Source organism: Bactrocera dorsalis, chromosome 1, assembly GCF_023373825.1.
Source record: "Bactrocera dorsalis isolate Fly_Bdor chromosome 1, ASM2337382v1, whole genome shotgun sequence".
Classification (NCBI taxonomy): Eukaryota; Metazoa; Arthropoda; class Insecta; order Diptera; family Tephritidae; genus Bactrocera; species Bactrocera dorsalis.
In genome coordinates, this window is record NC_064303.1 from 31,385,503 (window position 1) to 31,411,160 (window position 25,658).

General features: G+C 33.9%; 1 protein-coding gene across 12 annotated transcripts in view; it reads right to left on the reverse strand.

Annotated features, from left to right (window-relative positions):
- The window catches only part of LOC105223378 (sodium/potassium/calcium exchanger Nckx30C), a 321,392-nt gene that overhangs the window by 61,009 nt on the left and 234,725 nt on the right, over window positions 1-25,658 (reverse strand). For 9 of the 12 annotated variants that reach the window (XM_011201095.4, XM_049452184.1, XM_049452180.1 and 6 more), the window contains exon 6: window positions 3,508-3,701. In XM_011201095.4, the coding sequence (XP_011199397.4) occupies window positions 3,508-3,701 (194 nt within the window). The remainder of the gene's footprint in view (window positions 1-3,507; window positions 3,702-25,658) is intronic. The other 3 variants (XM_049452174.1, XM_049452164.1, XM_049452158.1) reach the window with 1 other exon arrangement.

Genomic DNA, 25,658 nt, shown 5'->3' on the forward strand with positions numbered 1-25,658 from the left:
CTCGAAAACTTTCACTATTCAAAATATAGATATGTATTTGTACGACTGTGTGATAGTATTTGATATTCATGCTTCCTATGATTCTTATGTCAGGAATTGGACAAGTGATTCGCACTTCTTCAGCAGTGTTCTGCAATTTCACATATGTATGTTTGTGTAAGTGAGTACAGTGGTGCCCAGTTTGCAAATTCCAAGCGACCGTGGTCTATGTGTGGTGTGCGTGTATTGGTTATGCATTTCAAATATTTTTTTTCGTACTTCATTTTACTAGCAGCGCTTGCATAACACAAATTTCAAATACAAAATTCTTCAACTCGCACAAAAAGTGTAGTGACATACATGTGTACGTATTTGTGAGCGTGTGTGTATTGTGTGTGAATGTAGTAGTGATGTGTGTGAAAAAATAAATACACACACACATAAAAACAACGAACCTAGAGTTATTATAAATGTTGCTAGAATAAAATAAACGAGCACATACCAAATTCATATGTGCTTTTTTATCATCAAACTACAGCAAATTGAATTTCACACTATTTTTTAATAACTGTTGTTTTATTACGTTTTTTTGATAAACTAACCGACTTGTACAAAAAATGCTTTTCATTCGTAATTTGAAAAAAAAGTTTTTGTTTTTTTTCGTTTTACTAACAAATTGCTTTCAACAAATGCATTTGACGCATGAAACTAAACATACATTTAAAACGGACAGCAAAAAACAAAATCACTGGTGAAATAGAGAAATCAAAACACGCTTATGGAGCATTTTAAGTAGACTAGCGGTGGAAAATAAATTGTATGTAGAGTTAATAGATGCAGCGGATAGTGTGTGACTTTACGTATGCACGTCTAATTACCTAAGAAGATGGGAGATAAAATTTTATGCTTTATGTAAATACTTAGTTTTAATGCCATAAATGATGAAATTGTTAGCCTTATTTGTTTATTTCAAATACGCAATAGTTTTAGAAATATCGATTTTATAGGAATATCGTGTATTCATAAGAGATATTATGTTTATAGCATACTTTTGGGAGCGGAGAGAAAAAATTTGCCACTTAAAAGTTTTTACTATACTTATATTTTTGAAACTATAGCATACTATTAGGCGCAATACATGAAACGAAGGTGTTTCTGTACAACATTTTTTTTGTTCTGTTAAAAAAGTACATTTTGACGACTATAGTACTTCGTATATCGTAAATATTGTTTTGGAAACAGCTATTGCGGAAAATTTTGATTATGAATTTCTATTTTTCATAGTGTATTATAATTTCCATGTTCCACCTAGGGACTACGGAAAAATATATATATACGAGATCTACGAGAGATCAGTTTTCAAATTTTTTAAAATTCTAATTCCATTTTTATCCATCCTAGGCTATTATTGTTGCTCTTTTGTTGGCAGAATCAATTTTCTTTACAGAAAATCTCAATTACAATAATTTGTTAAGAAATCCCATTACAGAAATCTCTTATTTTCACTCGGTATAATATTGCAACAAATCTCTGAATAAAAACCTCGCAGTATGCAAAAGTCAGCTGAAAATTTTACATCTTTATGTTAGACATAAGGGCGCTAAGTGTAGTATTAACCCGAAATGCGCCTCGCGTCGAGGATCAAACTGTCTAGGGTCCATAAATAAGCCAGTCGGAGGCCATGCTCGAGCAGACATATGTAGTTTCCTTACTTAGATTCGAAAGGCCAAAAAAGGCAGAACTATAAAAATATTACAAAAGAATTAAGTTTGGATCTTCTATAAAAACACTAAAGGAACTAGTAGTTCCTAGAAAAGGCTAGCGTTTGCAAGAGCTCGAAAGGTGCTAACGCAAAAAACAGGAGAAAAGCTTCGTCTAGGTGTAAGGCTAGCAATAGCAAGGGTATTGAAACTCAGACTAGCTCCAGAAAGGCAACAATACCAGTGACTCCTGAAACCAAACCCTGTACCCTAAGCATTGCTGCTAAGCCAAAGATGTCAGAAGTGTTACTGCTAGTAGATAGTGATTCAATCTGGGAATGGCCTATTTTAAGGACGTCGACTCGGCAAAGTTAATGTATACGAAGAAGCGATCTGCTGTATTATGAAGGATATGAATTCAGTGATGAAACCGCGTTCAGCTGAATAGGCCAAGCTGTAAGCCAAAGGATGAAAACGCTTTCAAAAGCGTAAAAAATATCTGGGAGGGAACTAATCAATTTGGAGGGGAAAAAGAAAATGAAAATAGGTATTATTCCAGAGAATGGAACTAGCTCCACTGATCAAATATTGCTCTCCCTTGAGATATTTGAACTTTCCAAATTATTCGGAATGCTATAGATTAGTGAAAGGAAAGTTGAAAGGGGCAGCAATTGATCACCAGCGGAGGGTGAGTTTCAAATTAAGTTATAGTGCAAAAAATTGTCCGAAATCTAGAAAGTATGTTTTCGATAGCTTAAATATAAATATTTCTTATAAGAAATTCCGCCTAAAAGTATGCTGGATATTTAAAAACTACATTTTATTGGTGCAGCGGCATTTTCAAGTCGTGTTAAAACTGTTTATTATTATATGTTGCCTATTTTGTGCAGTTGCGGGTTAGAAGCTAACGGTTTTTGTAATAAAAATTGCCCAAAAGTATGCTGTCAAATATTAAAAAAACCGGGCAGTGACTTTTTCAAGTGGTATAAAAAATATTTAATATTATTTGTTGCAAATTTTTTGGCGTTGTATACAAATATAGAAAAAATTGCTTTTGAAACAAACGCTGCCTAAAAGTATGCTTCATATTGCAACATTTTGAAGTAAAGTAAGAACTATATAATAATATTTGTTGCATATTTTTTGGGGGCTGTATTAAAATATTAAAAATTAATTGCTTTTGAAGCAAATGTTGCCTAAAAGTATGCTTCTTATTATCAGGACAGTTATCTTTCTATCGGTGCAGCAGCATTTTCAAACAAAATAAGAACTATTTATTAATTTTTTCATATTTCTTGAATCTGTATAACAAGAATACTATATAATAATAATATCTCTCTGAAAGTATTATTTAATTTAAAATAGTTTTCTTTTCATCGTTGCAGCAACATTTTAAAGCGAAATATGAACTTTTAAATATTCTTTGCGTTTTGTTCCTTGAATTTGTACAAAAAAATATTAAAAAGGAATTCTTTTTGAAACAAAAGGCGCCTAAAAGTATGCTCTTTAATACAAATAATTTAAAATTGCTTGTTTTTAAATATTTGAATTTTACGCATTTTCTGCAATTTCTTTCCAACACAGCCCAAAAGTATGCTAACTTATTTTAATTGTACGCAATACTAACTAAAAGTATGCCTACTATATACTGTAGCAGCTTCAAATACATTACTGAACAATTTACTCTTCTTCTTTACTAAATACACACATAAATTCGATAATAATGACAAACTTAATATACCCTGTTCAGGGTATAATATGCGTATAAATATTTATAAGGCATAATGTTGTTGTAAATTGAGATTGGAACAAAACAATTGCCACTTACCGAATCCAGTGTTGTGTCAATGTTGCCATTGGGTCGATCGGCCAATGTGGTCTCCTTCAAATTGATCTTGACATGATTGGCAGCCGATGTGGTGGCGCCGCCGCGTTGCGGTTTCGTTGCATCGAGCAGTACCTTGAGCGAGGCGATCGCATGCAGTTGGGTCGCCTTCTCGTCCACCTTGCCTGGAACATCATCTTTGTCATTGTCATTGTGTGCATTTGATTTGGTTTAGAGTTTATTTATTTTTTTTTATTGATTTTTTTATCGATTAATTGTTGTGTGCAATTTTTTTGGATTTGCAAATTAATTTTTGTGATTTTGATTTGTGTTTATTATTTTATTAGAATTGATTTTTTTTGGCAATTTATTTCGTGTTGCAAAAATAAGTTGCAAAATTTTATTTTGAGGAAATTCAATAAAAAAATTTGAAGTATCAAATATTTTTTTTTTTTTGGTTTGGAATTGCAATTGCGTGATTGGCATATGAGCATATTAGCATTGGCATTAGCATATTAATTTAGCGCATTGCATTGAATTTGGTTTTCAGATGCAAATTTGTTTTGTTTTTGTACGAAAATTTACGTTTATGATGCGTTTCGATACGATGCATTTTTTGTATGCGATTTTGCAATAGACGTTTGTTTGGTGGTTGTTTGTGTAAACGATTTTTTTTTTTGAGTTTGGAAATTTTTTCAAATATTTTTTTGTAATTTTGCAAATTTTGATTTCGTTACGTTTTCGTTTGATTAACGATTCGATTCGATTGCGTACGATTTATTTTGTGTAAACGCAAAAATCCAAGTTGAAATTAATTTAAAAAAGAAGAAAAAAAGAAAAAAATTTATCGATTAAAAATCGAAAAACGAATTGAATGCAATTTAGTTGATTATTTTTTACAAATTTACAATATTGTTGTTGTTTTTATTTATTACAATAATTTTTTTGTTTTAACAATTTATCATACAATTGAATTTAGTGAATATATATAAATATAACGTACAATAGTTTCACTATTTAAACAATTACTCAATCAATTAATCATTGAATTAATTAACGTGAAATAAAATTTTGAAACAGAAAAAGTTGGTTTGATAGACTTTCATTGTTTCAAACAATTAATTCATTCAATAATTTTGTGTTTGTTTACTAATCAGTTGGAGGAGAGAGATAGCGTTAGACAGAGAGAGAGTTATGTATATAGTTTGTGAGAGAGAGAGAGAGAGTGTGAAAGAGCGAGCGAGACTAACAGTTACTAACACAGGCAGCTAGCAGAAGAGTTATATTACATAAAACTTGTTCTAAATTTAATTTACGTTATTATTATTGTTGCTAAATGAACCAAACTCACTAATTAACAGTAACAATTGGTATGCTAGCAAGCAAGAGTGATTGAAGGAGAGTAAATATCTAAGTTATTACTAAAGAAAACTAATGAGAAGTTGCTGAGCTAGACTATTAGATTTGCGTAGCGCTGAAGGAAAAACGTTGAGAGAGTGTGAGAGTGCAACAGTAGTTGTAAAGCACGCTATACCGCTAAAAGGGCGAGAGAAGAGTATGTAGACGGCGTGTGCAACACTCTTGGAAAGTTTTCTACAGCTAATTTATATATTAAATATATTTAAATGTTCTATAAAAAATTCAAGGCAACTACTTCGGAGAACGCAAGCAAAATATAACAATCTAAAGGGAAAGAGAGAGAGAGAGAGAAGGCGTAGGAGTCTAGCTCATTGATGGATAATTGAAGTGTGCGCTAAACGCAAATATACATGTAGGCTGAAGTTGGCATCTGCCAGTGGAAAATGTGTTCTAGATTAGAGAAAGAGAGTGAGAGAGACACGGTCGGCCAATTACAGTATTGCCAATTATGTAAGATCTTATTAAATCTCAAAAGCTTTGTAGTAATGAATAATACATTTAGGATTTTAAAAGATTTTTTGTCAAAAAAAATTTAGAAATTAAAAAAAAAATCAAAAATGTTATATTAGAAAAAAGTAAACAAAAAATTTGATTTAAGGAAAAATTTGCGGTTTTTAAAATTTATTTTAAAAAAGTTCAATTCTTTTGTTTTTTTTTAGTTTTTTAAATTTAAATTTTCTTTAAATTTCATATATTTTTCTAATATTAATTTTTTAATAAAAAAAAATCGAAATTAAAAAAAATTTAAATGTAAAGAATTTATTATTATTCTTTTTTTAATTCTTAATATTTTTGTTAAAAGTTTATCAGTATTTTAAAATATGAATATTGGATAAAATTACAAAAAAAAATTGAAATTTAAAATGAAAATGATATTTAAAGAACTTGCTATCTTTTAATTTTTATAGAAATTCTTAAAATTTCTGTTAAAAGTTTGTTTGAAATATTTTAAATTCTTTTAATATTTTTTCTAATATTTAATTTTATTTTTTTTGCCAATATTCATATTTTGAAGTTATTAAAATGTGTTTTATTTTTTAATTTTCTTAAAATATTTATTTTTTGAAATCCTAAAATTTTTCCTTAATTCAAATTTTTTTAACATTTTTCTAATAATACTTTTTTGAAATTTAAATTTAAATTTATTTAGTTACTTTTTATTTTTTTGTAACGCCAAAAACTTTTCATTAGTTAAATTTTTTTTCTTTTTTCTAATATTAAATTTTTTAATTTCTAAAATTTTTGTTTAAATTTAAATTTTTTTCAACTTTTTTCTCAGATTTATTTATTGAAAATGTTAAAAATTTAATCTTTTTTTCAATGCTTACATTTTTAAATATTAAATTTTTTTTTTTGACTTTTAATGTTAAATTTTAGAAAATTTAAAATTTTGGTTCAAATTTTGATTTATTTGTTTTTCATGAAATTCTAATTTTTTAATGCGCACAAAAAGTGGTTGGAAGGAAGGAAGTTGCTAGTAAAACTTGCATAGCTTTTCTAACGAGCTTTTTCGCTAACACTTAAGGAACTACAACTAATTTCACTAGAAAAAAATTATTTCACTACATTTGTTTTTGTTTTTTCTTTGTCTTTATTTTCATATTTACCACGCCACGGCCAAACTTTAGATTTTCGCTTTTCATTATTCATGTTCTGTATAAATGTATAACTATGTTTTTATGTACTTATGTGTGGTGGTAAGCGATTGCCTGCGTGTGCGTCTCTGGTGTGCGTGCGCGCATGAGAGTGAGTGTGTTGTTTTCCTCAGTGTTGGTTAGTCTACTTTTCAGCGTAACTTTCACTGATTTTGTGTTTTGCTGAAGGATTATGAGTGTTGGAGTGAGGAAGCTTTTTTATCGGTAGGGATTTGGGAGTGGAGCTTTTTGTTGTATTATGTGTTAATTTTTTTGTTTTTCAATTTTAATTAAATTTAAGTTTGTGTTTAGTTTTGTATGAATATGAAAAGTTAATGATTTCGCATTTTTTTGTGGAAAAATGTTTTATTTTGCCTACTTGTGCTTTCAAAGCTTTTTCTTTATATTTATTCTTGCGAAAGCTGGGAACATACTACGGGAAATGTAGCCTTTAGAGGTTGGTATACTACGTTTGGTAAATATTTACTAAATTTTTTTGCGGTGAAAAAATATAACTGTATAAAATGTTGCTCTTTCAAACACTTTTTGCCTTAAAAGCTGCTGTAAATAAAAATAAAATACCTATATGCATATATTAGTAAGCAGTTTCAATTGCGATTGTGTGTGAAAGCTCTTTATTTGCAAGCCGTTTGTGTTAGTACCTACGGAAGGCCCTTACTTGCAAGCTTAAGCCTATGCGTGAAAGCAGTGTAAGAGCTTTTTGATAATTTCATTACTAAATCGCTTATTGATGGTGGCATTAGTTTTGTGTGGGCAAGGGTCGTACTAAATAAATTGGTTGGTTGGGTTTACAAAAACTACTTAGTTTGCTATATTTTTTAAATAAATTATGTTCTTTCTAAATTTTCTATGAAAGCTACTTTTTTGAAATTATTGTATACTTTTAAGAATATACGAGTATTAATATCTAAGAATGAATGAGTAAGTATCTAAAAATGTATTTTATTTTATAAAAAATGGGTTTGAATTTTCAAAGGTTGAAAAAGTGTTTGCATATTGAGATATATTTTTGATACTCTGCTTCGTGTCCACTCATAAATTTTGACAATAGTTTTGTTTGACGTTTCTAATACGTTGTAATTATAAGAGCTTTAAGCTCACGTTTATCTAACAGACAGAGATTTAATATTTCGGAAATGTCATTTGGGGTACCCATGATTAAGCTTTTCACAATTTTCGAAAAATTTAGACCTCTCATTTTGTTAAAGACCTGATTGAAAAGAAGGGCAGCTAATAAAATGTGAGGTTTGGCAATAATTAGCTTTTTTCGTTAGCTTTCGAGAAGCTTAAATTGAGCTTTTAATTTTTACCAGTAAAATTAATTAATGAGTTATCATAGTCATGCGTTGTTTTGGTACGATTAACGGCCAATATTTTGTGGCCTTACTCATAACTCATTTTCCAAATGCACTCTCAAAGTTTTTAGTGAAAATGTGGCAAATATGGGACCTAGTGCAGAGATTTGAGTAAGTACCAAGTCATAAAGCATTCTTATCTAGTTTTTCCTTATTTGAAATACTCTCCGAATTTAGTTACTAGGAATCTAGTTTTTACGTCCTTAAATAGTTAGAGCTTAAGATATGCAGAAAACAAACAAGTAGAATTTACTATTGTTGAATGTTTGGATTTCCACAAAAGCTTCGAAAATCTCATGCTAAACGTCCATTGGAAGTCCAAAGTAAAAATGGTGTGGAATGATTAAATTTTGTAAGGTTTGCATTTCAACAAATGCTAATAAATATCAAAGAAAATATGAGAGATATTAAGGTGGCTTAAAAAGCTCAATGGTTTCGCGAAAAACTGATGGACGTTATGTTAGATACATTAATACTGACGGTTCATTATTAGATATTTGAAAATTACTAGCTATCAGCTACCCAAAGATTTAAAAAGCTTTTAACTTGTTTAAACGTGATCTTCAAAGCTTTATTAGACAAACTGAAGCTTAAAATTTGCAAGCTTCATTAAAAGTGCTAAATATAATAAGTAAAAAAAAGTCTCTTAATATGAAATGAAAGTAATAAATTTTATAAATTTGAACAATACTTTACTATAAATATACAATTAAAGCTAACTACCAGAACAATAACAAAAATCATACACAGTTATAAGAAACGCAATACATACATAAATATCTATATAAAGTGTTGATTATGGTATATAATTATAATTGTACAAATATTATTGAAAGCTTTTCATACAATAAACAATCGTAAAAAATCAGGTTAAAATATAAAAAATAGATTTCAGAGCTTATGCTTGAAAATTGTGAATAAATTTTGGTTTTAATAATAATATTTTATATTGCTCGTGTTGTACAGTGAAAGCCTATAAACAGACAAATCTGACAGACTTTGTACGGTAAAAGCTTTGATGTTGGATGTAATAAAGCCTATGCAATATGGAAAGCTTTCTATACTACAAATGCGCTTTAAAAAAATTATGATAAATATTATAAAACAGCTTTGAGAGCTTTTAATTTTTATTTATTGCTTATAAAAAGTGAAAGTTATGATATTTACAAAAGCTTAAGGAAGTATCGATGAAATTTCTTCGTACTATAATTGCTTGTTAGGTTGAAATATAATAAAAAAGACCTTTCAGAGCTTTGAAAGCTTTATTTGTATACTGAAAAAATTTTTTTGTTTTAAGAATAGTCTTTTTTTATTGCTCGAGTTGTTAACTAAAGCCAAATCTGACATACTTTGTGAAATGAAAGCTTTTAAGCTTTTCGAAGAAAATATTTTAAGACATTTGCTATTTATTTCAACAAACATTGATGTTAAATTGTAATGTAACTTCATATTTTATAAGAATTTTTTATAAATTCAAGAATATAGCCACAAAAAAATTGAAATAAGATGGAAAAGCTTTTAGAAAACTTCGAAATGATTATGAAGCTTGGAGAGAAAAATATAAATAATTTGATAAAAAATCTATGCTTTTCATCTCATCTTCTAAGTTGACATTATATGTAGTGGTAAGTATAAAATTGCTCGGTTTTATCTTGCTTACAATCGTGATGGTTAAAAATATTTCTAAATTGTATAAAATAAACTTCCTGTAAATAATATTTCTTGGATTTCTTTAAATTTTCGTATTCCAAATATAAAATCAAATACTTGAAAAATCATTCAGGGGAGTTTAGTCGAATTTGAAGAAAGCTCAAAATATTATAAAAAACTTGCTGAGTTAAAATACTAGCCATTCGAGTTTGAATCTAAATGTCCTTCAAAGAGAAGTCTTCTGGAAAGAACAGTTAAATATAGCTTTCACTAGAAACAAATAAATCTGCAAACAAAATTGAAGATACTAGAAAAATGCCTAAAATTCTAAGAATCTTTTTCGCTAATTATTTCGCCTTTAAATAAATTCCATAATCTTACAAAAAATGCTCTTGAAATTCGAATATCTAACATTTTGAGATAACGGTACACATATGTGTATATATTGTAAAACTTACAATTCTTTAACCACAAAAGCTTCTCATAACAAATAGCATATAGTAAACTTCACAACCAAATTACACCCAAACCTTCATTTAGCGTTCCACAAATTAGTTAAATAAATAAATATCTGCGTAAATAATTTGGCAAAACCAACTGTAAGTGCCAAATCTCCACAAAAATAAAAAATTGGCAGAAAATTTTGGAAACTTTTGTAGCTATTAATTTTTTTTTCTTATATTTTGGTAATTTTTAAATTACTCTTTTGACTTTACAAAGCCAATGGCGACATACATAAATTTCCGAGTAATTTATTACATTTGGCGTCCTGCCATGAAGTGACAGCGGCAGCGCTAGTGTCTGCTAAGCCAGCTGTGACGCCCCTAAATGTGAGACTCTGACATACACAACGAAAAATACAATACAATTAACTGTTTAGCTGTTTGTTGGGTGGATAGTAAAAGATGGTGGCTCAAGGCACTGCCCTGCTGCACCGCTGGCTATTTGTTTGCTTTGCCCTTAAAGGTCAGTTTTGTGGTGTTCAAGTGAATTTCGTAAATATTCATAAATCTCTGTAGAGGCTAGAGACCGCAAATTTATCTAATGGTAAATATTTTGTGATTATTGGTGTGTATGTGTGTGCGAGTGCTTAACATACCCTATAGGTAAAAGTTAAAGAAATAGTCATCTGGTGTCCCGACGGTATGTTACACTGGAGGAGGTACTGATAGTGAGGCCGCAGAGTCTGCTAAAGTTTGCGTTAAGCGCTGGCATCCCAAAGGATCTACATCTGGTATCGCGAAGGACCTAAACTGGTCTGTGTGTGGCTTATTGGCCTATCAGATTAACTTAACTTAACCTAAAGAAAATCATTGTGTTGGTATTAGATATATAGTATAGTTCTGGATATAAAAATCTCTTATGAATCGACTCAACACATATGGGTTAATGTTGTGTTGCGTGTTGACTTTGGACTCATACCAAATGACTTGGATCTTTTGACACGTCGAGTAGAGATTCTGAGAAAGATGCTTGACAAAGTAGCTGAGGATCCTAGATTTATCACACGTATAATTACTGTTGACAAGACGTGGGTTTATGAATATGACATCGAAACTGTCAGACAATCTGGCAAATGAGACTCCAAAAATGAGCCAAAACCGAAAAAAAGTGTGCCAAAGGTACTGAAGTTCATTCCTCCCGAGACTTATAACAAGTTTATGGAAAATTTGATTATACGTTGGCATGCTTTAAGGGCTTTAAAAGAGCCTATTTTGATGGAGATTTTTTTATCTTAAATCTGATGGAAATTTTCAGAGGAGAGAAAACATAAATCGAATATTTGTTGACCAAGTTAAAAATAGTAAAATATCTTTGGTGGATACAATTTAAAGAAATCGAATAATTGTTATCGATCGGCTCTCGTTGGATTGCCGGCCATGCTATTCAAATATGTATAAGAAACATGCTTCTTTGTAGAATATGGTCGGACGAAAGCATGTCCGATAATTGGAATGTAGGTGACCCCACAATCTACGCCATATAAAGTTCTGTCGAGCGTACTGTCTGAAAGATTAAAGCCTACCGACAAACTGATTGGACCTTACAAGTGTGGCCTCAGGCCTGGAAAATCAACAACTGACCAGATATTCACCATGCATCAAATATTGGAAAATACCCGTGAAAAGAGTATTGACACACACCACCTTTTCGTTGATTTCAAAGCAGCTTTTGACAGCACAAAAAGGAGCTGGTTTTATATCGCTATGTCTGAATTTGATAGCCCCGCAAATCAGCCTCGAAATCCAGAATAACTTTTGCCAACCGGTGCTATTTCGGGTTGAGTATGCAATTGAGAAGTAAAGTCTCCTCTCGACGAACAAAGACCAAACTCTGCAAGTCACTCATCATTTCTATTCTTCTGAGTCTGATAAGTCAGCTTTACGAGTCTTTGAGAGGAAGATTCTGCGGAAGATTTATGGTCCTTTCCGCTTTGACAACGGCGAATACGGCATAGATCAGCGCATTAAGAGACAGCGGCTACGCTGGCTAAGTTATGTCGTCCGAATGGATGAAAACATTCCAGCTATGAGCGTATTTGACACAGTACCCGCCGATGAAAGCAGAAGAAGAGGAAGAGGAGGTTGGAAAGACCAGATAGAGAAAGGCCTGGCTACACTTGGAATCTCCGATTGGCGCCAAACAGCGAAAAGGAAGAACGACTGGCGTGCTGTTGTAAACATGGTTAAAACCGCGTAAGCGGTGTCTCCACCAATAAACTGAAGAAGTAATCATAGGACTAGCCAAAATTTTGATTTTTAACAAAACAGCGGTTTCCAAACAAACGATTTCTCGTGACAAAATTTTCACTTTAGAATGACTTAAAAAAACGAAAGTAGTGTGGAAAGTTATTCCTTCCATCATTATCTGACAAATACTTACATATATCTAAGAGGATTCTGTGAAAATTTCAATTCGATCGGGGTAGCCGTGTCGGAGAAAGTTTCGTCATAAATTGATGAATATGTACATATATAGGAAATTTATTGTCATAAAACGGTGAATATTCCTAATGGCCACTTCTCCAACAAGAACTATGCATATTTATGTCTAAATATAAATATTCCCTTTTCTTTATCTTTATGCTAATGTGCTGGCGCGCTCATAATTTATCTACATCTTTTGGCATATTAAATTCTTGTTGGTAGATTATATACATATATATGCATTTGCTCTACTAACTTTGGACGCGCTGGAATTTTGGCAGCATTTCAATTGTGGCACCCGAATTACTGGTGCATAACGCCCGCTGACGCCACTTTTCGACCTTAAGCTTTTACTGGTGTGAAAAAGAAAAGCACCAGCGAAATTATATTTATATACAGCAGAATGCAATGCTTGCTGTGATAATTGAATTTGCAAAATGCCATAGATGAGCGGAAAATTTGCGCCATTACCGGGTGTGGCGGTGAGAGGAAATATAAAAATATTTTCTTTTGTTAAAAAGGAGCACAAAAAAAAAGGAGAACTCAGAGCAAAAGGAGGAGTCGCATAAATGACTAAACTGAATGCTATGAGGGAATGCAGACGGCGCCTTTGTATGTGTGTGTTGGAGTATTTGGGACCGACGGCGATAGTACTCAGCATCAAAATGTGTTTAAGTGTGTGTGTTTGGCTGTTTTGATTCCCATTGGTATAAGCACGTCATTTGAGAATTTAGCGTGCACTAACTCACACATAAATACATATATACATATATATATACACATAAATATATATATATATATTATATATCTTAACACATACACAAATTGACAGTTGAATGCCATTGCCAATGGCGCTGTCAGTTATTTTATCAATGACTGCTGTCGTCGTCATCACTGGAATTTGTAATCGACATTATACCGCCACGGCGACAACGTCGTATTGTTGGCGGAAGCGAATAATAACAGCGCATATTAACTGCGAGATTTTGTGTACCAGTTTTGTTTTTGCTGCGCTTCATCTCTTCAGCTGCAGTTTTGAATGAATCGTCCATTTCGTTGCTGCTCTTCAGCGCACTATTAATTTTCACTATTTTTCGATACTTTTCACAATGCTTCTCAGCTCATTTTTGGTTTACTGGCGGGTACGAATATACAAAAGTATATTTCTATGTACTTGTAAGCATACATTTGTGCGCCAGTGTTGTTGTAACAAATGATAGTTGTCAATTTGAAGCACACTTGAATAATGACAACCGAAAAATGCCAACACGCTTGTGTATATCTATCTATAAATGAGTACTTGTAGTAAATAGCTCTATTGCTGGAATGTGCTACTACTTTTGTATAAAAAAATAAAAAGTACTCGATATACGTGGTTTGACAAGTAAGTAATGAGACTGATTTTATTGTCGCGCTTGTGGTAAACCTGTAACTTTGAAATTCCCTTTCTCTTTTTCCGGCATCCCCCCCTTCTCTATTGCTATATGTACCATCGCTCTGGCTTGTTTAGTTCGCCTGCTGCGTCGAGTTGAGTAGACGTGTGTTTGTAGTCCTCGTCACGAAAAAGGAAAAGCAGCATCGAATGACCGTCGCAGAAGACTGTTTGGAACAAGTGGAAAGCGATCCCACACTGCTTGATCGAGTTATTACAGGCAATGAGAGCTGGTTTTTCTAATACGACCGCCAAAGCTCACAATGGTTGTCTCCGCGTGCCCCCCGCCCAAAAAAAGCTCTCATGAGCAAGTCGAATGGTGAAAACGCTGATTATTGCCTTTTTAGATAGCCGTAGAATTGTCCACAAAGAATTCGTTCCACCGGGGAAAACTGTGAATCAAGTCTAATATTGCCAAGTACTCGAATGATTGCGAAAACGAGTCAACAGGGTTCGCCCAGGCATCGCTCGTAACTGGATCCTTCATCACGACAATGCGCCGTGCCACACCGTCTGCGGCGTGTCCCAGTATTTGGCCTCTAAAAGGATCGCCGTGTTGCAACAGCCGCCTTATTCGCCCGACATGTCACCCTGTGACTTTTTTTGTTTCCTAAAACAAAATCGGTGGTCAAAGGAACCCATTTTGAGTCGATTACGAACATCTGGCTATATTCTACAGAAGTTCGATATCGACTATATCGACTACATATATATTATTTGTCATAAAATTCGGTGGAGTTCCCAAAAATGTTTAACAAAAATAACTGTTATTCCTAACTGTTTATGTTTGGAATGTGAGAACAATTATCTTTAGGTCAGTCGATGGAAGTCGGTAACGATGGAAATTGGCTTATAATGTCAGCTCCTGTGAAAGTCAAACTATTCAGTTCCTGGACGCCATTTTCAAGCGTCAACCTCACATTCACATCAACTAGAAGATCAGAATCTAAGCAATTTTATATATACTATACATATGTATATATTCTATAAAACTTTTACACCGGACGACAAATTCACCATTAGGTTTGTTATAAAAATGTACTTTGTGTTTCGTTAAGGTACCTCACATACAGTCATCAATCATATGGAGTAAAGTCAGCCAGATGTTCAAATATTTTGATACTAGTTATATAGGGGATAGGTCCAGTTTTCGCAGAAAAATACAGTATTATGAGTAAAACATGTTTTCTTATTTTCATTGGAATAACTCACATATTGGCCGATATGTGCGGTATAAAGTTACTCATTAAGCATTATTTGGCTTCAAGATGCATATAGAGTTTCGTTAGTTTCTTACAGCTAACTGTTCTTTGTAATAGTTTTTCATCAGTTGAAGTGAAATCAGTTAAATGGAGAGCAATAATTATCATTACTACTCGAAAAATTTGGAAGTACTTTGAAACTAACCGGCTTACCGAGAACAGAATTTAGTACTGCCTTATTTCTACTACTGTGGACAAGAAATAGTATAATCAGACTAATAATGAAAGATCACTTGAAAAAAGTAAAAGCACGATTGGTTCCAAAATCATTAAATTTGTTTGAAAAACAACAGCCCCTTAACGTCTGTGATACAATACTTTCCGGCTACCAGGATGTCATGAAACGTATTATTACCGGTGATGAGTCTTAGATCTATATTTACGATCGAATAACAGCCGATGAATCGGCCGAATATCGTGCCGAAGCCGAAAAAACACGTCACAGCAGGTAAACTATCAAGGTTATGTTTACAGTTTTCTTCGATTATCGAGGTGTTGTGCACTTCGTATTCCTTCCGACCGAGCAAACTGTCAACAAGGAATACTATTTGAGTGTTATGCGTCATTTGCGTGAAGCTATTCGCGGCTGAATTATGGGTTTTTGCACCACGATAATGCAACGTCGCATACTACATTGATTCTTCGTGAGTTTTTCATCAAATTTTTAACCAATATGCCACCGTATTCGCCTGACTTAGTCCCTGTGACTTCTGCATATTCAGAAAACTCAAACGACCGCTCCGCGGAAACCGTTTTGATTAAATTGAAGACATTGAACGTTAAGCCCTACGCGCATTGAAGGCAGTTCCAGAAATTGCCGTTAACAACTGTTCCTAGGATTGGAATAATCGTTGGCACAAGCGTATTAGGGCCAAGGAGGATTACTTTGAGAGAGTTCTTAAGAATTTTAAAATTATGAACATAGTCTTACTACTTTTTGCTCATAGTAGTATAGATTGATTACTATAAAAGCACAAGCAATATTAGTTGAGTGATTTCAATCTCCACAATTTTATGCTTTTGCCTAACTAAAATCAGTTTCATTGCCTCCTTATTTTCATACCATTCTCAATATTTCTTAAATATTTCTTCCACTTCATTTGTTTTATACAACGCACTCCTTCCCACTACACTTTTCGGCCGGCCTTTGTTTTTAACGATATTATTTTATACCTACGGCTTGGATTTGCGGTCATTATCAACTTCCTTTTGCGACGCCCATTTATGTAGTGCTACAAAGCCGTCCACTGTACGCTCGCTCTGGAGTAGTTAATGTGTTTAAAAGTACCATAAAATCCAGCCGTCTCATTTGGCCAGCCTTTTAAGCAATTTCACATAATGATAGCCGACCGAAGGCCATTACGGCGTCAGTTGCCCCTGTTTGTGCTTGCGTTTTTTTCACTTTGCTTTATGTTCTACTTGGTTTCGTGTTCTTTTACTTTGTTTTGCGTACGCACGCCAACATTTCTCTACGAAGAACGCAATGCTGCGTTGAAAGAAACGCAAATCTGCGCTTTGATTACTCGCATTGATGGCGAACGTGAAGCGCGCCTTCCTCGCGATTCGGGTAATTTTGGTTTCATGGCAGATATGTATAGTATGTGTGTGTACAACGTAAAACTTGCATAATGATAACGTCTGCGTCAGCTTAGGCTGCCCTAATCATGACGCAATCAATGTCAAATCGCTTTTAATATGTCAATGACATAAACAAATTTTGACAATTTCTTATTTGTTTGTATGGCAATTCCGTTGTTTATTATTTTTACTAGATTTTCGTATGTCATCGTCAGCTTTAGGCTGCTTAAGCAAGTTTGAGTAATGAGCTCCGCGCAACTAAATGTACGTCACATTTATTTGACTGTATTCAATAAGAAAACGTTTTTTTTTTGGTGGATATGGTGGATGCCCTACAGGAAATTGGAATGTTTTTGAACTGGTGCGGTGTTCGGCGATGTTTCTAATAATTTTTTATATTTTTAGCTTTGTAAACAATATGGGAAACCGGAGTGGGAAAGAGTAGATACTTACGAAGCGAGGTCCATAGGTCCAGAGCTAGAACGCAATTGAACCTTGTTTTCCTAAGCAATGTACATTCTAGCTCTGTAGCTATGAACCGCGCTTGGCAAGCTCTGGTCAACTACCATTACTTGTACAGCTGTGAGATCTTTCTGACTTCGAGTGAAATGCAAGAGGTAATTTGAAATACTTTCTCTTAGCAAAGGTTATTTTTTTAAATTTGCCGGACCACTGCAGTATATTTAAAACTGAGGGCTTTGCTATTGCTAAAACTGCGGTTCTGGCCTCTAATGTACCTGCAATCAATTTCAGAGTCAACATCTTCGTAGGCATTCAGCAGCAATCAAGGCAGTAACCTCGTATTGCATTGCATATCGGCCAGAAGTATTTTAAGAAGCAGGGCAGCAGTGGAAAGTGCTTTCAGAAGCAAGCAACCTGGGTGAAAAATTGCAACACGGTAGATCGGAAGTACACAAAATTCCTATTGGCTCTCGATAGAAGAAACTATAGGAACTTGATCGGAATACTAACTGGTCACTGTGTGGTGGCGACACACATCCCTTGACTGTGGGAAATGTTTCGGACAAGGCACCAGGGAAACAAAGGACTCACCTAACATAATCGAAAGGTTCATTTCACCGTAAGACTCTAAAACTCTTGTTTAACAAAAATTACCAAATTTTTATGGAGGAAGGCAAGAGTATCGTAAGGATTCTGTGATATGTCCAAAACGTTGGATTCAAATAAGGGAGTTACTGTTATTATCAAAGATCCAGGTTTTTAGCTCTTCATGTTGGATCAGTGGCTGTAGTCTGTAGTCGCAATAAATCAACGTGTTATCCTAAGGTACTGCAGTACCAACCCGCAAAAACTCTTCACGAAATTCTGATATAATGAATATAGGGATCTCCGCCCCTCTGGTTAGCTTGAGGGATATTTTTATAAACAAAGTAATCATGCTTGGTTTAATCTATTTTGGTATGATTATGGTCGGTTCACATCTACTCTCAGATCTTATTCAGATCTCATATTACGGGAATAACGATTTCCGTCTGAGAAGTGGATATTTTTGAGACAGAAGCTAAGTTTGTTCAAAGGTCTAAACAGTTGTTAGTTTGAACTAACAGATCTTGCCCGAAAAGCTTTTGCTTACTTAAACCCGAATGCTTACGAACGATCTATGAGTTCGTATTTTTTTGAAATATTTGACTCATTTAAGAAGGTTAGAGTTTAATTCTTATTCCGTCAGTTTTCGAGATATCGATCTGAAGTTTTACACACGACCTCTACTACCTAAGCAGCTGCTCATTCCTCAGAATCGCGGATATCGGATCACTAAAGCACATAGCTGCCATAAAAACTGGTCGATCCAAATCAAGTCCTTGAATGGAATTTTTTTATTTCTGATATTCTATTATTTCTTTGTTATAATTTTTGTATTTTGCCACAATCCACCACACACTTAAAAGGTCAAAAACATTATTACTTAATCGTAGGTATTGTGAGCACCTTTTCCTGCAGGGTGTATATGCTTAAGTTTGGCTAAATTTTGAGCTATATTGTATCTCTATGCGAATGAGAATGTGTGCAAGGTTCATATGTACATATATGTGTATGCCTGTGTACATATGTATGTATATGTAAGCGTTCACTATTTCTAGTTCTATGTCCCAATTCCTTGCACTCGCTTACTTGACTGCCTTTGCTTTCATAAAACATTTTCTTGAACTCGCAAACTCGCTCGCTCACCTACCCACTACCATTTCTATAGCCCTTATTTACTACCATCTTTAGTGCTTGTGTGCCTGCGCCTAATGACTCAATTGATTTTGTCGTTTTCACGCATTGCTCAGCAAGGCGACGCCTAAAGAAAATATACGCACACATACTCACGTATACACACATGTATATTTATGTATGTGGTTTATGCGCTAATGTGCTTTAGTTTGCTCGCATGCATGTTCTTGACTTTCTGCTGATTATGTAATCTTTATAATGATTTGTTTGCCTTCGATGAATATACGAGTATATGTACATGTGAGTGTGTAATTGGGTAGTTAGGCAGCAATATCATTGTTAATGGCTCTTCCATTGACGTTAGCAATAATATTGCAATAAAGCTTAAATATTTATTAATATTATTTGACATTTGTAGTAATATGTTATTATGTAATAATCGCTAGCGATGAGTAGTCATGTAGAATACACTTGAAATCGTTGATAATTCTTGTGTTATTAGTCAATATATCATATGTAGTATTTCAATAAAAAGGATAGAGCTTTTGCGTATGAGCTTATTAAGCTATTATTCATATATATGGGAAATATAATAGCAATTTGCCGCTTGAAAATGTTAATAATGAATTAAGAAGATCCGTTTTGCATAGAAAATATTTGATTAATTTTCCATAATACTCATTCATGTCTACTCAGCTATGAGATTCTGAGCATCTTTAAGCGCTTATTACTCATATTAACTTTGAGCTTTTGTAATTGCGAATGAGTAAAATAATAATAAAACCGTTATTTTTGCGAGTATTTGCTTGAAGAACAGTTCCAGTTTGATATAAGGTAAGAAATTTATACTACAGCTCAATGATTTTATGACATATTGTTATGAAAGATATTTACTACAGAGCTTAAAAGCTTCGCGGTAATAACTTTTCCATCAATTTATCGGTATTAATCTTTGACTCTACCATACCTTTCCTTTGCCCTCAGTGAGAATCTGAGATAAATATATTTACGAAAAGATAGGTACACTGTCGAGCTTAGTATGTATATACTTTGGGACAATTGAAACTATTGTATTAAAGTAATTTTTCGCAAATTTTCTTCCATCTACTTCCAACTTAACAAGCATAAGCTTTCCACACCAATTATTTGTGATATTTTCAACCCTCAAACTTTTTTGTTGAACTTTCAGTATAAAAATTTCTTTCGAAAGTCCAAGTGCTTCTTAAGGGTTAACATAGAACCGTATAAAGTACCAAATATTTTCCCAAAGAAAGATCTGCATTAAAATTGGCATGACTATAAATACAAGTATATTCTAGAATTCACTATCATTAGCGAAACGCTTGGAGACTGTCGATGCTTGAATTTTCAGAACACATAACTGAAGCTCAGAGGACACATTACACTGTATTTTGTACAAAATCTTTGCAATATAAAAGGCGGTGAAAGCTTAAAAGACGCTGCATGACATAATGTAAAGGCTGATCGAAGTTAGACCTAATGAAGCCGTGTGGTTGTAAGTGATCTTCACTTCATTTGAGTATCAAGAATAAAGTCTCCTCAAAAAACTCCAGTCATTTGAACAACTACAGATTCAGTCAGGTTAAATTTTCGGCACTAAAGGACGGATGCCAAGTAGAGGTACTCTTTTCAATAGCCGGTTTTTGACAGATCCCGCATGGGTCGTCTAAAACTGTCATGCCATTTTTGTTTTCAGTATTGTTTGGCATTTCATCATGGAGAGACTTACGCCTGATCAACGTTTACAAATCATTCAACTTTATTTTGAAGACTTACGTCCTGTAAAGAATGTGTTTCGCGTGCTTCGCTCAACTTATGGTCAATATAATCGGTATTTTCTTCCCAACACCATCGCCCATCTTGGGACCAAGCATTCGTTATTGGATAATATTGATATTGATATAGACTATTTTAAACACGCAGTGAAGAAAATATGGCAGCCGTAGCTGAGATTGTACACGAATACCTTCCCAAGTGACATCGCTTTGCACTATGGTCTCTTGAAAAGTTTAAAAAAGATCCGATGTTTTCGAGCTAAATTTTGTTTAGCGATGATGTCCATTTCTGTCTTAATGGGTATGTAAACAAGCAAAATTGCCGCATTAAGGACGAAGAGCAACCTAAAGATATTCAAGAGCTGTCATTTTATCCAGAAAAACCAACGGTTTGGTGTGGTTTGTGGGTCGATGGAATCATCGATTCATCTCATATTTCTTCAAAAATGATGCCGATGAGAACGTAATCGTTAATGCCGCGTAATGTTAATCGACTATGTGATACCTAAAACTAAAGTTCGTGATCTCGGGGACATTTGGCTTCAAGATCGTGTTATATCAGACCGTTAGATTTTTTCTTGTGACGATATGTAAAGTCTACAGTCTATGCGGACAATCCCCATTCGATTCAAGCCGTGGGGCAAAACATCACGCATGGCATTCGCCAGTTAACAGCCGCAATGCTCGGACGAGTCAGCGAAAATTGGACTCAACGGATAGACCATCTAAGACGCAGCAGCGCAAACCATTTTTCTTGGCAAAGAACTAAAAAAGAGTTATCTTTTCAACAATTTTAACAGATTTCTGCGACTTTTGACTAGGAGTAAGAGTTCTTAAACTGATTAATACTTGTGTGCTTCAGTTGGCTCTGATGCTTGTGTCCTGAGTAAGCGCCAACAAAACCTAACAGCATTTTTAGTCGCTTTAGCTTAGGAGATCCGTGAAAAACTTTAAGGCAATTAGTAGAGCGACCCGGTCACACAAGTTAATCCATGGACAAAAATCAGACTCCAGAGCTCCTGGAGAACTATACGACTCTGTAGTGCGAACTTTTTTCACACGAATTTGGTATAATTGAACCAGCCATATGAATTCTATATAATTATTTAGATACATAAAAGCATACAATTATATATCCATACTATATCCAAAAGCCTCATTTGAAATTGTAATTGAGGTACCTTTCCATAGTGCGATTTCTAGAAATTCAAAAGCAAGCACAAAACCACCGTATACTCCCGTTCGCTCACTAAACTTTCGTGACACACATATATCACAGTACATACCATATAATTGATAGCAAAAATCAAGAACAGCAACACGCAAATAACAGCAGTAAAATAGGAAAAATTACACTAGATAAAACTGGCAACATGTTTTAACGGACACTCACCCCAAACAAGTAAGGACTCTGCGGCTTTTTAGGTTTGCTCGCGCAAATGCTACTGGATATAAGTATGTAGATAGGTATATCGAAATGAAAGTGTGTAGGTGAAAGAGAAATAAATAACAAAACCACAGAGACAATGAATGCGCAAAGGGAGTAGGGCGGAGTAGTGAAATAACAAAAAATATGAGTTGGCAAATCGTATAGTCTGCACGGAGCACCACCAAGTTAACATAGTGTAAGGATAGCTTTAGCGATTTATTATATGAGAATAGTAAAAACTATTTACATAGATAATTTCTTCACAATAGAAATCACAATATTTAACGAAGTAGTGAGAAACGTACGGCACATGTTACGAAGAGGAGCAAAGGAGAAGCTTAGCACCTTACAAAAAAGAAAACAAAAAAAAAAACATAAAAATAAATAAAAAATTTAGATAATTTATGCCCAGGGAGATGAATATATTTTTACTAAGCGAAAAAGTAATGATACCGTGCAGCTGGTTTTGACTTTGGACGAAAAAGTTTTGTGACAAATCTTCTGGGTGGCTCATAAAATGCAAATAAATACTACACTTTGGCAATCAGGGACACAACACAGACATTTATCAAAGCACCCAAATTTGCTGAGATTGCAGCATTCCTTTTAAGTGCGATGGGAATGCTAATGAATTGTACAAAAATGGTTGGCAACGCTATGTCGAAACTGTGATTTATTTATGCATACTACACCTTAAATCTTTTTAGGTGTTTAACAGAGGCTTTTTTCTATTTTTGGGTTGTGTGTTGGTGCTGCAAAAGAACAAATCAGGTTTGAAGTTACCTTTAAGTGGCTATTGGTCTTTTGTGGGCTAATTTTTGCGAATAGGAAATACACGGAATACTTATCTTAACTTACATATCGCTAATTTATCAGAAAAATGAGCTCTTCCGAGATTTCGTCTTATTATAGTTACCTGTGAAGTCAACAACCACAAGTTTGGTAATCGTGAGCTCAACTTACTCGGCTATGACAATCAATCCGAGTTTTACTGTTTCAGAAGTTCAATTTGTCTATACGCCTTAGTTCTGCTTAAAGCGTTCTTACTGACTATAATGTTGAAACTTTCGAGATCACCCAGAACATGTTGATATTTCTTCTTCAGCGCGTCACTGAGTTAATACGCTCAATAGTAGAATCGCCGTACTTTGGATAATGATGAATCGACAAGCCACCGGTATAAACCACACATGGCATAAATAAATAGAGGTAGAAAGATGAGGAGGTACAATCCTTTCAATTTGATTGGTTTTTTGATAATGAAAAGGTGTTCAACGAATATTAATGAATTAGAAAATCTATGATACATTGTGACAAAAAAGTACCCCGAAATTGTAATTAAAATTCCTCGGGTAAATGATATGTCGGAACATCTCAGTAGTGCTTTGCGATTTTTACAACGGATAAAAATATCGTACAAAGAATTTGCCTCAAATTTTGTATTTCTAACCAATTTCGTCTGCGGAATCGTTGCGAATGTTGGAAAACGCTTACCGTGTTTTAGTTTAATCAAAAACACAAGCCTACGAGTGGTACAAAAACTTCAAAGACGTTCGAGAGATCGTTGAAGACATGCCTTGTTTTGGACGATCTTCGAAGTGAGGGGTATGGTGCTTGAAGCCGTCAAGCAAGTTTTAGAGCGATGGCAAGAAGGCTTGTCATCTCTCGCAAGTCCGTTCGAATGATTTAGGTGTATATTTTGGGTACGAAACTCGTTATTGCTCGACTCGTTCCGATAAAACTGAATTTTTTTTTTAAAAAATTGGCGTAAATAGGTATATTTGGACATGTCTGATCGTGCGAACTGCGATCCCACATTCATGGAGTTAACTGCCGACGAGACATGGGTTCATGAGTTTAGCATGCAAACAACTCAACAATCATCGGAATGAAGGAAAAAAACGAGCCGAAACCAAATTTTGATTAGCTTGATGAATTTGTTGAGATTTTGAAAAAAGTTTGTGGTAAAGAATGTTTATTAAAAATCGATCTGAAATATTCCATACTTCTCTTTCTTCCCAAGAATCTGATCATTGGTTGGTACCGTCGATATAGTATATACTAGTGCGTAATAATCCATAAGGCTTTCAGCAAGCTTCCGAAAATCTTTTTTTACTCAAGTCTGTACTTCATATCATTGATTAAAATATAAATGCTGTGCATTGTTTGAGTAAATAACTAAGAATTTCTTCCTCGAAAATATATCAATATTAAAGGCACGATAATTTATATTTGCCCCAGTAATATATAGAAATTTAAAAATACACAAAGAAAACATTTCTTTCAACGGAAATATCTCTTAAAAAACATCCCTTGGCGATTTCATGAAAAAGCCACACTGCAATTATGATTACTACTAAAAAATGTCGCCATTGAATTGTAATGAAATGTCCAAACAGCGGCGAAGTGCGCATATCATAAAGAAAATTAAGGAAAAAAAAACATTATGAAATTCAATTTTCGGAACCATAAAGTATGCATTTCACTTAACTGCACATTTGCATCGGCACACATACACACACACATAGACATACTTACATGTAAGTGTAAAAAAATGTAGTTGTTGTCATATTTCTCGGCATTCATTTGACTATGGCATATGACTATATTCATTTTGCATACATACACACATGCATATATGCAGTGGTTACCATATCGCGTGAATGTCTGCGGTTAAAAAAATATGCGGCGTTGATTAATGCAGTGTTGATAAACGCTGTGTTGATTTCGCTGAATGTGCTGCTTCACTTTTCACTTTTATGAATGAATTACCGTTAGCACATGCTCCATGGAAATGCTTACTTTCAGCGGAAGTGGGCTGCAGTGCTTGATAAAAGCAAGTGTGAGTTTAAATTTAAAGCAGAAAACTATTGGCGTTACACTCCAATACCGGGTACTGAGAAGATGCAGACATGAAATGGACACCAATTCTCATGAAATTCTTTAGAAAGAGGTCAAGACCATCAATGTACGCGAGCTGCGAATCACTCGAGGTTGTACAGTGGAAGTTTAGTTCTTTATCAGTTCTCAATTCGATTGGTAGCCACGATCATGTGACTTGACATAAGGCGATTATTTTAGTAATCTTTAAGTTATTAGTATGAGATATGAACCAATACTTTGGATGGGTTTGAAAACGCAAAAAACTCACTCGTTCTCATACCACTTTATATACTTATTGAGAATATGGTATATGAGAGATAATAGAGGCTCGAAAAAAAGGGCCTCAGGATACCAGTAGAACTCTTTCCTAAGCATCTTCAAGCAAAAGTCGGAAATACTCTGAGACTAAAAAGGAACAGCAGTGACTCCATTTTAAAAAAGCCTCTTAAATAAATATCTTTCTTGAAATTAGTATAAACAAGTTAGGAAGGGCTGAGTTCAAGTGCAACCAATCAAAGTCGGGAAATATTTTAAGGTGTAAAAACAATCATATAGAGATGTTCGATCAGCAAGAAGATGTTGCCAGATAT